The sequence below is a fragment of the Amphiprion ocellaris genome, chromosome 10 (assembly GCF_022539595.1).
Source record: "Amphiprion ocellaris isolate individual 3 ecotype Okinawa chromosome 10, ASM2253959v1, whole genome shotgun sequence".
In the NCBI taxonomy this organism is placed as follows: domain Eukaryota; kingdom Metazoa; phylum Chordata; class Actinopteri; family Pomacentridae; genus Amphiprion; species Amphiprion ocellaris.
The window spans coordinates 1728580-1744554 of record NC_072775.1 but is presented as its reverse complement, the minus strand read 5'-3'; the positions used below and the strand labels follow the sequence as shown (position 1 = coordinate 1744554).

At 38.1% G+C, this 15975-nt stretch overlaps 1 protein-coding gene across 1 annotated transcript; it reads left to right on the top strand.

Annotated features, from left to right (window-relative positions):
• The first annotated feature begins 610 nt into the window (after positions 1 to 610).
• Positions 611 to 15336, top strand: rab31 (RAB31, member RAS oncogene family). Its single transcript, XM_023290835.3, has 7 exons — positions 611 to 803; positions 2778 to 2857; positions 6141 to 6222; positions 8273 to 8344; positions 8616 to 8722; positions 9420 to 9529; positions 13359 to 15336. Exons 1-7 carry the CDS (start codon positions 768 to 770, stop codon positions 13454 to 13456), a joined length of 585 nt encoding a protein of 194 aa, XP_023146603.1. The 5' UTR covers positions 611 to 767; the 3' UTR covers positions 13457 to 15336.
• The last annotated feature ends 639 nt before the right edge of the window (positions 15337 to 15975 follow it).

The window sequence follows — 15975 nt, the reverse complement described above, 5'->3', positions numbered from 1 at the left end:
ATAGATAGATTATAGATAGACTATAGATAGATACTTTATTAATTCTAATTACACAAAATAAATGGAATAATGAAGAAAGAGGATTACAGAAGTTCTGTTCTTGGACTAAGGTGTGTGTTCCAACAAGACGATGACCAAAAAACACACCAGAAGTGGTGAAGAAATGGATAAATCAGGCTAGAATTAGGGTTTTAGGCTGATCTTCCCAAAAGTTCTGACTTAAATCCAATTGAGAACCTGTGGAATGTGATGAAAAATCAAATCTGTGTCAAAAAGACATCAAATTTAGTTGAAATGCAGGAATTTTGTCGGTCAAAGACACAACCACAAGCTGGTGGATGGCAACCAAAAGCGCCTCATTGGGGTAAAAGTGGCCAAAGGAGCATTGTTGTATGTATGTTTTTGACCCAGATATTTCCAGAAGATTTGTAATAAATCAGTTATAGAATCAAAATGCATGATTGTATTTTTACGACAAATATGCATGTGTTTCACTGCCCCATTCAGAGAAAACAATGAGTTCTCGGAGTCACTGGAAACTTCATCCTGTCATCAAACATTCCCGCCACTGAGCTCCGGGGCTTTTATTGTGAAATCCGGCAGTTGAGAGGAGACGGTCAGTGTGTCTGAGTCAGGGGCTGGGTTTCTGGGTTTCTCTTTTATCCAAGAAAAGAAAAAGAACTCAAGCAGTTTGAAGCATGTCGGGACAAAGACAGTGAGTGAACCTTTGACAAACGATGATTTAAACCCTTCCAGAAGCTTCCACCATGGCCATACGGGAGCTCAAGGTTTGCCTTTTAGGGGTGAGTCCGGCTGTTTTTGTTGCTCCGTTTTGGGGAAAATTCCTTCAGCCTGTTGACTGCGAGTTTAACTGACAGCAATTTGACGCTAGCGGCAATTTAAAAAGTCAATGCTAATCCAAATGTTCCGTTAATTTCGGCGTTTTTTCACATTTCCACTTTGTCGTGTTGGTTAAAAAACTTGGGAATGTCGCTAGCTGTGTGGAAACCACTAGCTCATCGGTCAGCAGTGGTTTTAGCCTCATTTTATTACGTTTATTTACATTTTTACACCCTTTAACTGCCCTTTACTTCGTGTTTTTTGCGTGTTTTCACCGTTTAAAAAAAAAAAAATGTATCCGTTAACGGTTCTGTCAGTTTATCGCCCATTACGTCACCGTCAGACCGAGCCGTTAGATTTCTTGCTGCGTTAGCAAAACACACCGGAGCCTCTTTAAAAAACCGACGGAAACAAGAGGTTTACACCGCAAAATACCGCTTTATCAACGAAATGAGTAGGAAATGAGCACTTTTAAAGAGCTCCGTGGGGTTACCGGGCCTGTAAATACCGGCCCAGGGCCCAGCACGGATCACATTTCAGATCTAATCTGGAAATTAGTCTCTCATGTCGGATTAGATCTCTTAATCCAGGTTTAGGTTTGATCCGGATCAAAACTTCAGTTTGTGTTGCTGTTTAGTTTGTGGAAGGATCAGTGTTACTGTATCCACATATATGCTGTGTACTACAGTACAACCAATCCAGATGTTTATGCAGGTTTTAATAGCTTTAAAGGACAGTTTCAACTCATATAATGCAGTTTTCCACTTGACAGCAAGTAGTAGCATCCCATGCAATGTGGTTGGAATGTTATTAATGCATCAAAAAACGTAGTCTGTGCCTCACAGTGCAGGCTGAGGGAGATGCCGATAAGGTGGCTGTGGTGTGCTCAGACAGTTGTGTGAGGAAAAGTTAGTTTGAAAAGACTGAGAAAATTTAAGACTGGTCAAACAATACAGGATTTCTATCATCTAGTAGATATGTAAAGTGATTTTTTAAACATTACAGCGATCATCATACTACTTGTTAATGTGTTCAGTGCAATAAAGCTACAAAACAAACAACAAAATAATATATTTGTATTGAACTGATATTCATCTCTCTATGTTGTCTACAACTGATGTGACTAAACATGTAAAAACACAGCTTCAAAAAGTTGGCCTCTGCACAAATATAGAAGAAATCTGAATGAGTGTTCTTTATTTAATTAACTGGACATTTAGCCTTTTTATGCTCAAAATATTTACGATGTATTAGTGAATAATCTATATTTTTTATCTATTTGCTGGGGGTGAGATTAGCAGTCTGATTGTTTAAAATAAATTGTAAATAAAAAAGTTTAATTGTGCTGTATTTAGTTTCCTGTTGTTCTGGACACAGCCAGTAGCCCACATGTTGATGTTTAGTCCCATTTAGAGCGCTGATTAAAGGTTCGGTGATCTTGAAAAGTTTAGGATTTGGATCAGTCATCCAGTCTCCTGCTAAAGTTCGATGATTACTCTTGAGAGCAAAACGTGGGATTTCCAGCTCAAACATTTGGAACAACTGAACACAAAATATTTTTTAATCAACATAAACATTTCTGTTTCTTTTTTTATGCTTTTTTACATCTCTACTTGCTCAGCTCTACGATAGATTTTACTCATACTTAAACCGTGAAAAGCCGGGGTAAGAGCTGTTAATATGCATGGATCACTAGAGATGCATGGAGTATAAATGACATGGAGCTAAAAAGGCCCCTGAGGTGCTTTTATTTGATGTCAAGCTTGTTTTGTAATTGACGGATAGATTAAGTTGTCCATTGAAATGGTTAATGACTGTTGGGGATAGTTGCTGAGCTGATGGACTCCCAGTAACCGATCTGATGTGACCAGACAGTTGCATAATCAATAAGGATCAATAGTGACCGCTGTGATTAATGTGTGACCTTCTGTTTGCAGGACACTGGAGTTGGGAAATCCAGCATTGTTTGCCGATTTGTTCAGGATCATTTTGATCACAACATCAGTCCGACCATAGGGTGAGTCCAGAGCACTCAGAGAAAACTGGTTCAGAACAGCTTAAGTGACTGTTATTTTTGTGTTACCTTGATTAAATCACATGTAGACATACTGTTGTATGTGAAGCAGTACTAATTCTAAACATACTTCATCCTGAAGTATTCCATAGAGAACTATCTAGAAGCTAATAGCAGAAAAATTGATTCCTCCAGAGACCAAACAGAAAATATCCCCGTCTCATTTAGTCCAAAACTAAAGGTTTATGCATATTTTAAAGATCCCCTCTGCTGAGAATCAAGTGTTTAACCTTGTTAACATGTTCCAGTGGTGTCTCTATATGCTACAAGGCTCATCATGAATGAAACAAGCGAAAAAACTGCAGTCTGCTGATGATTATCTCAAAAATCCAGCTTCAGACAAATATAGTTTCATATTTAACAGAGAAGAGATTTTTTCTGTTTGTGGCTGCAGACTTGTGAGCTTTTTTTTGATGTTAGCAACACATTAGTAGTTGTTTAAGAATGTAGTGAAATCAAAGGCTCATATTATCTGTTGCTGGTACTAATGCTGTGGAGTGCAGTACATAAAATACATCAATTAGTAGATGAGTCATCTTCAGAATCAGTTTCTGGCCTGAACATGTGTGGCTCATTCACTCCAAGATTACAACTTGCCATTGTGTATGCAGAGTCATTTCATAGTGGTTGATTAGAGTTATAGGAGAGCTGGTGTGTTTGAGCTGCAGGCAGTTATTTTGCATAGTTATAGAGCTGCACATATTGCGCTTTTCCACTAGCACTTACTCAGCTCGACTCTGCTCAGTTAGTGTGCTTTTCCATTAGGACGTAGTACCTGCTACTGTAGTGTAGTATTTTTTGGGTATGATGTGCTAAAAACAAGAGATGATAAAATTATGGCAAATGCTATTAGACTGAAGACCTGAAGTAAAACATATGTACTCTAAACACAATGGTGTAAACTTAAGGTATTATAACTTTTGACATATATTGGAATAATATGCATGAAACCTATCACAAAATAATAAGGGTAAGATGTGGAGCAAAAAGTCTGAACATGTCTGGGCATGTTCTCTGTAAAACATGACCTAATGATAACCTGATGTCCTCTGATCTGAGATCTAGGGGTGAAATCTGATAACCTGACGTCATGATCTGACCAGTAGATTTAGAAAGGTGTAATGGTGTCAAACTGTCCCTCCTATCATTCGCCCTGTTGCCATGGAAAAATGACCAATGCTGACAGCATAAAAGACGGTGCACAGCTCAGTATCTTCAGTTCTTCTTGGTGTGTTATCACTGCTAAGAATTACTCCTGGATTATTTGTCGACAAATAAATCCTGCTGCCTCTGAATGCTGACTTCTCTTGGTGTTTTTTTGAAGCTCTTTAAAGAAACTTTTTAGACATTTGAACACGGTCAAGTCCTAAACTCTGGCCTTGATTTGTAACTTAGTTTGCACATCAGTACCAGGTTCTATTTTAGTACCTACTGGGCCGGGGTTCCCAGTGAGTGGAGCCGATAATGTGACGTCTACAGGGTGCAGGCCACTGATTGGACAGGGAGTGACGACACACGAGAGCGACTCCTTCACGAAAGCCAAACCCGCCATTTTAAAAAAAACCTGGCAACAGTGACGGTGCACATTTCTCTTCACGGAACTTGGGAAAATGCCTTTATTTTATTAGACCGAGCAACAGGTGTACCATCAACTCCATGTCCTCCATTGTTGTGTTGCGTTTGTGTCGCACACATATGACATTAAGGGACTTCCGGGCCGCCGTACTATGACGACTCCACGCACGATGAGGTGCTACTCAATGTAATGGAAAACAACCTAAACCAAGTCGAGTAGGTGCTAGTGGAAAAGTGCCTATAATAAAGGAAGCAAAGGTGTAGAGTTCCATCTAAAGGCCTCTACACACTGTGAGATTTTTGGCCATCCTAGACGAAAGATAACAGTGGTGAGAGAATGGTGGTGATATCTTTGGTCTTGGCTCTAAATGGGTGGTCCTACGTCGCACTGTGAGACAGGTTTAAAGATGGTTGTTGTCATGGTGACCAAAGACAAGCTGCCATAAAATTCTGACTGTCAGAAATTTGAGGTGATCATCTCGCAGTGTGATGCTGCTGGACATACGACAACTAACTAACCAACAGAAATGCAGGATGAAATGATGGACTGATCTGGCCCAAATAGATGATTTGCAGCGACAAAATGCATCAAAACTAGTATCTGAGAAGACAGCCTAGTAGAGTTGTGGCAGCAGAAGCCTTTTAGATGTGTCCTCCAGTTCGAACCACAACCGGACAGGAAAGGACGAAACATGGAAGGATATAGCAGCAGAATTGCAGTGTCCAGACTCTCCTCCTCCTCTTTTTTCTGGGATTTCTCTCCAAACACATAAATAATAATAATGGATTAGATTTATATAGCGCTTTTCAAGGCACTTCACAATGAATCCATTATTCATTCACTCACACATTCTCACTCTGGTGGTGGTAAACTACATTTGGAGCCACAGCTGCCCTGGGGCAGACAGAAGCGTGGCTGCCAATCTGTCCCTCCGACCACCACCGACATTCATACTCCAGTGTGAGTAGCAGCACTGGACGCCAGGTGGGTAAAGTGTCTTACCCATGGACACAATAGCACATGACTAGGACAGAGCGGGAATTGAACCGCCGACCCTTCGATCGTTGGACGGCCCGCTCTACCACCTGAGCCACAGGATGAGGTCATTTTCATGGAAAAAACTTGCCTTAAAAAACCCTGATGATGAGTTTTTAGGGCAATCAGTGCTAGAAATGTTACCATAAGTCATGGTTCAGGTCACATTAGCAGATTTTTTGAAGTTTAGTACTTCCTTCAATGCACTCCTACACATTTTCCATAAAATCCTTTGTATAAACACAAACTGAACTCTATAGTTTGGCCTGTAGAGCACAGCATTTTCTTGAAAGTATATCAAATACAAATAATAAAACAAGATGTCAAAGTTAAACACAGTAATGAATATATAGTTTAGAAAACATAGTATGAAACAAACTAAGATGGACTGATGACAAACAGTGAAGTCATATTGAGATGTTAAGTGTTCTTGCCCACCATGGTCACTGTAGTTTTCCTCCTTGTTTGATGTTTCTTCATACGCCTCCACCGCAGCAGTGATTCAACATCTTCAGTGTTATTAGTTTCCTGCTGACTGCTACAGATTTTTTTCTTTGTGATATTTAAAGAGTGACTTTAGAAGCGCTGTTGTGAAATGCACTAACTCATCCACAGAGCATCATTCCTGACCAAGACGGTGCCGTGTGGGAATGAGCTGCACAAGTTTCTGATCTGGGATACGGCCGGACAGGAACGGGTGAGTACGACCACGACAGAAACTCCTACTTTACTTCCTCCGAGCTTCAAGTTCACTCACATGACTCCGTCAATCCTTTTTTTTTTTTCCCATGACATTGTGCATCATGGAGCAAAGAGCGACACAATCACCTCCCTGTCGGTGGTGCTCAGGACATACATGTTATTATTAGGCATGAAACAGGATGATCCAGAGTTCAAAAGTCATGGGACGTCATTGTGATTCAGTGAATGGAGAAGGGGGGCAGGGTGGAGGGGAGCTGAGGGTTGCCAGATTTGCTAACTGCATGAAAAAAAACAGTGCAAGCATTTCCTGGTTATGTGTGAAAACAATATGTTGAGGATTCTGTTGCAAGGGTTAGATTATCTGTAAACAACTTAATATCGATTGCTGGAGTTAAATATCAGATGTCATTATTAAAGATAAAGATACTGAAAATTAAAGTTCTGACGATCTCTGGCAACAGAGAGTCATGTTTTAATGAGCAGGTTTCCGCTTTGTTTGAAGTAGTGTTTCTCAAAAGTTTAGAAGATTTTTTTTCAATTTCATAATTCAAAAAGGTAAACTTTCATATATTCCATGTTTGTTACAGTTTTAAATTATGGCTTATTATAGGCTCATGACCATCAGAAATCCAGTGTCTGAAAATATTCAACCAAAAAACGAAGGATTTAAAATACAGAAATGTCTAATTTCTGAAATGTATACTTATTTATAACATATATTATTATACTCAAAATTAGTCTAGTTAACCCTTTGTGATTTTCGTGAACTATAAGCCACAATCATCAAAATTAAAACAAAAAAGTCTTGAAATATTTGAAATATTTCACTATACCAGAAATGAGTCTACCATATGTTAGAGTTTCACTTTCTAAAATAACAGAACAAAAAATCTGATTTGTTTTGATGTACTAGAGTTTTTTGTTTTGTTTTGTTTTTTTTAGGAAATTTTGTCTGATTGGCATGACACCAAAAACTGTTCTTGCTTTTGCCATACTGTTGAGGTGTTACCAGGTTTGGAATCAGACTGCATGGCTTGTAAACATGTTATCATTAAGAAAAGACTTACTGCATTCAGTTCAGATGGCAAAAGAAAATCTCTGGTCAGAAATGATCATTCTAGCCTTTAGTTTCTTTTAGAACAATACATACATACAATACATACATGCAGAAAGAGAAAGAAAATCTTACTTTCTTGCATTCTGGTGAATTTTTCTGAACCAAATCGTCCTTCTCTGCATCCAGCTGTATTGCTGAGGAATGTTAGGGCAGTTTTTCAAAATAAAAGTCCTCTATTTCTTTAAAGTTGATTGGGGGCTGGACAGATGTGCACAGATTTCATCAGTGTTGATTGATGCCTGAAGTTCAGCATTAATTCATTAGTTTTAAGAGTTTTGCAATATTAATTGTGATACTTTTCATTGTGTGCTGATGTTGTGTTCCTTTATGTGTTGAGCTTTGTAGAGTCAGATAAACAGAGCAGGTTTTGAATGTAGCCCAACTGAGACTGCTTCTATCAATAATTGAGATAATGATAATGAAACATCAGCCGATAGTCATTTTATTTCCATTACCACGCCACCCATTTGTGGAACTGCGACCAAAATACATCCTGAATCCATTCCTCAGTTCTTTTTGTGGGACAAACTCATGGAGTCATTGTTTATAAATGATCTCAAACCAAATCTGTGCTGTCATTTCTTGAGGCTATTAAAGGTTCTCGGTAAATAGCCTTTTATTCAACACTGGAGCAGCCTTCATGTTCAGTTAATAAGAGCTGCAGCTTATGAGAGCGTCACTTTTTCCATCAACCACTCATCTTTGAAGAATGTATGGGAACAGTGTGTTGCTCCAGCTGTATGCTGCATCTGTCTTTATAGGTCAACACAACATTTTTAATGCCGTTACCCAGATTTAAATTTGTATCCCTTTAAAGGAAGTCATCTTTATGAAACAGCTGGGTTATATTAATGCATGCTATATAAATAAAAAGGTGTGACGTATTAATGCATCATGCTAACTTGTATAAATGTGTTTTCTTTTTTAGTTTCATTCATTAGCACCAATGTACTACAGAGGATCAGCTGCTGCTGTCATTGTCTATGATATAACTAAACTGGTAAGCAGAACAGGACACTTCCTATGTCTGAGTCAGTGACAGTAAGTTAGACTTTAGTTGTGTTGGGTTGTAACAGCTGGACTGAATGTATGAACTGAAGAAGCCTGAAGTCACTTTTCCATCACTCTGCTGTGCTTCCTTGACCTACGAATGTCATTCTTTCCTGGTCTGTTAATGGAAACTTGAATATGTGACCGGGGCTAAAAAAAAGTTGGGCATGCTCTCACAGAACCCGTCCCAGAACTGACCATGATGTGTTCTCGCTGTCCAGGATTCCTTCCAGACACTGAAGAAGTGGGTGAAGGAGCTGAAGGAGCATGGTCCAGAGGACATCGTTGTAGCCATAGCAGGGAATAAGAATGATTTAGGAGACATCAGGTGGGCTCATTTTATTCTCTTTGGCTGTAAAAAAATGTTAAAGGATATTGAAGTAAAGCTAGTGAGATGTAGCACAACAGTTCGAGGCCTCGTTTTTAATAATGATCAGCCTGTCCTGCTTTAGCATGAATGTTCACAGTTCAATATAAACTTCAGCAGAAAGATTCATTATTCACTGGAACTATAACTGTTGTTTTCCTTTGTCACCTTTTTAAAAACTAAAACCCACTGTTGCAAAAATACATCAGTTTTTTTAAACCGTGTGTGTGTTTATGTATATATACACATTATTTTTGCAATTTTTTTCTACAATTGGGTTTTACAGATTATGTATAAATATATTATTTTTTCATTTTTTTCTCTCTATATTATATATATATATATATATATATATATATACACACATATATATATATAGAGGGAGAGAGAGAGAGAGAGAGAGACAGAGAGATTTGCTCATTTTTTCTTTAATCGGAATTTACAGGGTTACGACAATATCAGGGAATGAAGTGACTGTCTTTGTTCACAACTCATGTCTTTACGAATCTGTATGAACGAAGCCGTAAATAATTCGACTCCTCTTATTCTGTGCTTCATCTTTAGTAGTTTAGTAGATCTGATGAAAGTCATCAGTAAAAACATGGATTTATCGTCTGAATCTATTCCACACTGACTGAACTGTTCTTCTCTCTCACAGGGAAGTTCCTATGAAGGAAGCGAAGGAGTTCGCTGAATCAATCGCAGCTATTTTCATCGAGACTAGTGCCAGAAATGCTGTCAACGTCGAGGAGCTCTTTCAGAAAATCAGTAAGTTTCATGTGTTTGTCTGTCTGTGTGATGTTGGTCAGTGTAGCCTTTCTTACTCTGGAGGTTAGCTGTAGAGAAAAAGATCTGTGCTGCTCGTTTAAAGCTTGACAAGAATCAGATGAGCAGAGGAAAGGGAATAAAAGATTGTAGAAAAAGGCCTTTTATTTATTTTTGTGCAATTACACAAACCAAGAAAGAAACGCAAACAAAAAACAACTGAACAATGCCGGGGTAGTAACAGAGCATCTCCATCATCCTCCAGTCCTGTTAATCATCATGTTCCCTCCAGTGTTGCCATTTCCAGTCCTGTATTCTGTCCATTTAGTCCATTTTTTGTCCATTTGTGCTTCCTGTAGCATCAGTTTGTGAGTTAGTTTTTCCATTATGTAGAATTCCTCAGTAATTTTCAACCATTGTTTCTTTGTTTATGCTCCTGTTTCCCCCCAGTTTCTCGTTATGGCTTTTTTTTACAGATCACTAGCAGCATTTTGTCTAAATATCTGTCATTTCCATCACACTCTCTTCACACTGCAACTCAGAAGGATCTTCTATCCCATTATCTGTTGTAGCTCTTCACATACAGTTTCCCAAAACGCTATTTTCTGACATTTCCAGAAGACATGTGAGTGATCTCCATCAAGTTCTCCAACATTTCTGATGTCGGTTTAACTCTTTATTTTTTATCTTTGGTGTAATAAAGAATAAAGAACTCCCTCCATATCTGTGAACCAGCAACCAACATTTAGTGCTTGGTTTTGTGCTGAAATTATTCTCGTACTACTTTCCTTGTATGTTTTGATTATAGTCTGGATCACACTGTTCACTTTTTTGGAAGGAATGTTTTCATTTTAAAATGTAGAGCTTCTGCTATGATTGCACTTGGCAGCCACACTCCTTCAGAGTTTTAGTGCCCCTAAAACAGACTTTTTGAAACCCATTTTAGTTTGAAAACTCTGGAGTTATGTTGTAGTCTGGACGAGCAGAAATGCCCATGTTTGCTCTCTGATTGGGCCTCATCTGTCACCGTACTTGTTCCCTGATCATCTCGCTTCTATCATGTGACCGTTTTCTAGAAGAAGACAAAGACACATGTCCATCACTGATTAGTTCAGTATTGATAATGGATTGTGCTACAAGCGTTGCATACCTTATTCTCCATGCTACAGCTGTTCTGTGTTAATTTTTTTGTCACTATTGCTGTTCTTACTGCTCACTATTTTCTTCATCCACCACTTAGAGATCCTTTCTGACACAGAGCTAAGTCGCTCATCTTGATGTACATCATTTTCCTTTTCAAATGTAGTTTTAAAACTAAGATTTACTGGTGTGGATGTAACAGAAACTCTAGTAGTCTGACAGATAACTAAATGTGAGTTGTGTAATACACAAGAGACAGATTTTTTTGTTTTCTATTTTTTGTAACTGAGTGGACAGAATGGAAGCAGCAAAATGTCCTGAGTTTTATTTTCTTGTGTAGATCGGCTTCTCCAAAGCCTGACTCGTGCTTTTCCTGTAATGCAGTTCAGTTGTGTCTTCTATTCCCCACAACTTTAAAAACCCACCAACAATGCAGGTTCTCAGTGAAGAATTTGAAGTTCTGCTATAATATGGAGCAGACATTGACAATTTTATTGTAATAATAATACAGAATTTTTTTTTTCTCTTTTTAAAAACAATTTCTTCTGTTATTACTGGATGTGAGTCTCTGCTTTCAGAACACAAACACGACCAGCTCCGTTCAGGTTTACAGAAAAACAACGTCAAAGCAGAACATTTGTTTGTCGTGTAGGAAATCTGCAGAGAAACATTAAGAAAACGTCAGAGGAATGTTAAATAATCATCAGAGGAATATTAAACTAACATCAGAGGAATGTTGTAATGTTTTTTTCTTTCATTTGGGTTCTTTTTTGTGTCTCTTTGCAGCCATTTTGTAGTTGACTGACTCTTTGTGTTTGCGTTTGAGTCATTTTGTGTTGCTTTTCTGTTATTTTACATCTTTTTTAATATATGTGTTTATTAGATTTTTTGTTTGCAAATTACAGCAAATCAAGCAGCAAAATGCTCTTTCATGCAACAAAGCAAACTACAGTATACTGTATGTACATGCCAACATGTACACAGATACACACATGTATGAACTTTAATTATATAGATAAATACTGAGAACAGTTCTAACACTGAAGAATTTGAAAGGTGTTTCTCAGGACATTATATCACCCCACATGGACATTCTACTCCCTCAGGGCTTCACAATGGCATCATGTCTTAAAAAACATATAAAAGATCGCCAGATGTCATCAAAAACATGTCTAATAATGTACGTTATCTATTCCATTGTCATGTTGGATGCCATCTCTTTAATCCTCCTTCCAACTCTTGGTCCATCAACATTTTTCCAATTAAGGGAAACAAGACGTTTAGCTTCTAATATCCACAGATCTATCAGTCTGGATTCCTTCCTATGTAAGTGTGGAATACTTGGATTTACACACACAGAAGGAAAAGCTTGGAATAATGTTAGCTTTAACTGAATATCTGTTTATGTTGGGCTGTTCTGGTGTTACCGTGCTTATTTTCCAAGCAAAGCAGCCTTTTGTTTTTTCTTGTGGTCAGGAAACACAAAATATATCAAAAGTGAAATAAACATTCAACACCCCAGCTGAGCATTTCAAATAGAAATAGCAGCGTACTGATGTCTGCAGTGTAATGTTTTTTTGGGAACGATGTGCTGAAAGTAAAAGAAGATCACAAAGTTTAACCTGTAACTGTGGTGTGAAGATACATCCGTGGTAGAAAATGAGATGTGGAGAACTCAGAACATAATGGTGTGAACTTAAAGTGATATAACTTTTAAAAGAGGCGTATCAGAAACAGAACAACACATAACGGTATAATATGCATGAAAGCTGTCTCAAAATAATAGGTCTGAACATGTCTGGGCATGTTCTCTGTAAAACATGACCTAATGATAATCTGATGCCCTCTGATCTGAGATCTAGGGTGAAATCTGATAACCTGACGTCATGATCTGACCAATAGATTTAGGAAAGTATAACGGTGTCAAACTGTCCCTCCTATCATTCGCCCTGTAGACGTGGAAAAATGACCGACTCACAGCATAAAGACAAAGCTCAGCTCAGTATCTCTGGTTTACTTGGGGTGTTAATCACTGCTAAGAACTACTCCTGGGTTTTTGTCAACAATAAATCCTGCTGCCCTTGAATGCTTTTTTTGAAGATCTTTAACATTTGAACACAGTCAGGTCTTAGACTCTGGCCCATGATTGAGGACTTAGATTCCACTTCATCAAGTCTCAAAAGCAGATTCAGATTTTCAGGGTTTCATACATAATAAAAACATCCTATCAGCATGCAGAGCGGGACGTTTTATGCCACAATTCATCCCCAGAATCGGTTTCTGTTTCTAAAACGTGGGGCTTGGACTTCATAGATCTGCACATTTTCAAGGAAGCAATGATGTCAAGTTACATCTAAATCATTTTAAGGCGGCAACAGATGTTTGTAATGGAAAAAAACCTTTCTAAATATGTAACTTTAATGCAAATAGATGAGTTTTTAGGACTTAAATCAATGACAGCCCTGCCAGATTTATCACAGGTTTAATGATTCAACTTGTGTCTGTGAAATCTGCTGCAACTCTGTAAATGACCATTAGGTTTCTTCCCGTTAAAAGTGAGTTTTTTCTTTCCACTGTGGCCTTAGGGCTGCTTTGGGGGTTCATATGGCTTCTGTAAAGCGTCTTGAGACAATTTGACCTGTAATAGGTGCTATATAAATTAAATTGAATTGAATTATTCTTGTCTCTTCAGGTAAACAGATTCCCCCCCTGGAGAACCCCGAGGTGGACAGCAACGAGTCCTTCAAACTGACTCGGCAGCCTCCTCCGGCCACCAGGAGGTGCTGTTAGCACCGAGAGAGGCCCACGGGAGGACTTCCCTCTGCAGCAAGGACCCCGCCTGCACAGAAAACAGTCCACAATGCACAGTGTCTCACTCCCGGGAGAGACGACAGAGTGGGCAGACTGAGGTCAGCATGCACGTATGGTCGATCGCAGCACAGAAAAAAAACAACCTGCCAGCAGTATTATGTAGGTCAACGCACACGCAGTTTCCACAAGCGCATTTTTTATTTAGCTGCAGCAGTTTCAGCTCGGATGAAGTCTGGAAGCAGAAAGTCTTCGGTTTGTCCCCCTCATGTGGTGTTTGGACTGACTTACAGAAAGATTCCTGTTAGTGTGGCACATTAGAAACATCAGTTTTATCCCCTTGTGCTCTGTAACTTTAGAACCCAATGATCCAAGCCGAAGTGCTTTTTAACGCCAGGTTTTAGTCGATGTCATTTCCAGAGTCGACTGCTCTGTAGGATTTTACTGCATAAATGAAAGTTTTTATCAGTCATTTCTACCCTCTTCTACTCAGTTTTTTGCACATGTATGTGTCACGCTATTTTTTTCATTAGAATATTTGAATAAGAGCAGACCTTAAACAAGTTGTTGCTCAGATGCAGCCACTTTACATTCCTCTCAGTCATGTGTTTTCATGCACATATACTACATATAAGGTTTAAGTGTACAGAATGAACAGCGTAGAGGCCTTTAAACGTAGTATGACTCCTCCCCCTGCTGGAACACTGTGACCGATGCTGGTATTGTTTACATGGTGATTTGTTAAAGATGTTTTCTACGTGCTGAAATGTGTCGTTTTGAGATTTTCACTACAGGGAATGACCGTAAGCGACTGCCACACGTGAGCTTTCCATGTGTTTCACCTGAAAAGGTTCCATTTGTAATGTTGATAAGAGAAGATAACTGCATGTATTTCACTCTAAACATGTTAAAAATTCCAAAAAGGCTGTTTTGTACAGTATATACTAACCAAACTCTAAAAGAACCGCGGGAATAGAGCCTTAAGTTTCAAGAAAAAGGGTAATAATGAAGATAGTCCTCAGATTATATACAGTGTTGGCTGCTGATTGTTTTAACAGTCTGGATTTGACCACTTGAGAAATTATAACAGCACTTTTACATATATTTAACACAGTATTGAATTGGAATTAATCTTTTTAAATGACAGTTTTCTATAAAGAGAGTATCTGATAAAAAGAAAGGAAAGAACATGACGATCAACCCAGAAGACAACATGGTTTTCTATCAATATTATCTTAAAAACTTGTTTACATTTGTACTTAAGTTAGTACAGATTAAAGAAATCATCTGCAGTTTTTATCAACTTGTATGACGAAATAATGGAATTGATTTTATAGTTTATGATGCTATATTTCCATATAGTTTCTGATCACACCAAACTCCATTCAAAAATCTGACAATTTAGTGTTTTGGTGCTTATTGGACAGACATACAGGTTATATCTTCAGAAATAAAATTAAATCTGACCTTTTTTACTCTGAAGTAAATGAATGTCGCTTATAATCACCAAAATTTTTATTTAGTGACTATAATTTTCAAGTAAACTGTCATAAAATGCAGATTTTTCAGTGCAGTTTGGTCAGATTGGATAATTGAATACATGAAATGAGATTTCCTATGAGTGTTCTGTTCATCGCCACACAAGTGCCTTTTTTTATGTTTTTTTCTAAACAATTGTATGACATGGCTGAAAATGCGTACTGCCAGAACAATGTCTAATTACTAGTCTTAATCAGTACAGACTAACTGTACACGTTACAGCCGTCCTCATGCTGCATGCAGAAGTCATGCTTCCTGTATCCTCTGTAGACCAGATTAACTTCTGTATATTAATCAATGTAATAAAAGTAGTAATTATTCTATCTTTCTGGTTTGTTTTTGTGATACTTTAACCCACTGTGGGGATAAAAAATGTGTTTTAAAACTAACAGTCAGTGTGAAAACAGCAAGATTTGGTTGCACCCTGTACCAAATGTGAATGTGACACAGCATATCATTGGGGAAAAAATCAGCTTTGGTCTGTTTACTTCACCCAAAGCAACCTAAAACACTCTCATTTAAAAAAAATAAAAAATATCTATCTATCTATCTATCTATCTATCTATCTATCTATCTATCTATCTATCTATCTATCTATCTATCTATCCATCCATCCATCCATCCATCCATCCATCCATCCATCCATCCATCCATCCATCCATCCATCCATCCATCCATCCATCCATCCATCCATCCATCCATCCATCCATCCATCCATCCATCCATCTATGTCATAAGGTGTGGTTCTATTCTTGCAGCCTTGATTTGAACATTTTTACGTTTCATTTCTGCTGCCTGTCTGTCCTCAGTTCTACTGCTGACACCAAATGAGAAATGAAACAAAAAATCCGCACGATCCAAGATCAGACATTAGATGGAGTTGCTTTTGTCGTTATTTAAAAAAAAAAAAATTTATCTTGAAACCAGAAAAAAGTTGGTTTTAAATTGAAACATAACACAAA

What these genes read in the sequence shown, in the direction of transcription:
- rab31 (XM_023290835.3), top strand. Translation starts at nt 768, where the DNA reads ATGGCCATACGGGAGCTCAAGGTTTGCCTTTTAGGG. An exon ending in ATACGGCCGGACAGGAACGG is followed by an intron (nt 6,223 to 8,272) that starts GTGAGTACGACC and finishes TTTCTTTTTTAG; the next exon opens with TTTCATTCATTAGCACCAAT. An exon ending in AATGATTTAGGAGACATCAG is followed by an intron (nt 8,723 to 9,419) that starts GTGGGCTCATTT and finishes TCTCTCTCACAG; the next exon opens with GGAAGTTCCTATGAAGGAAG.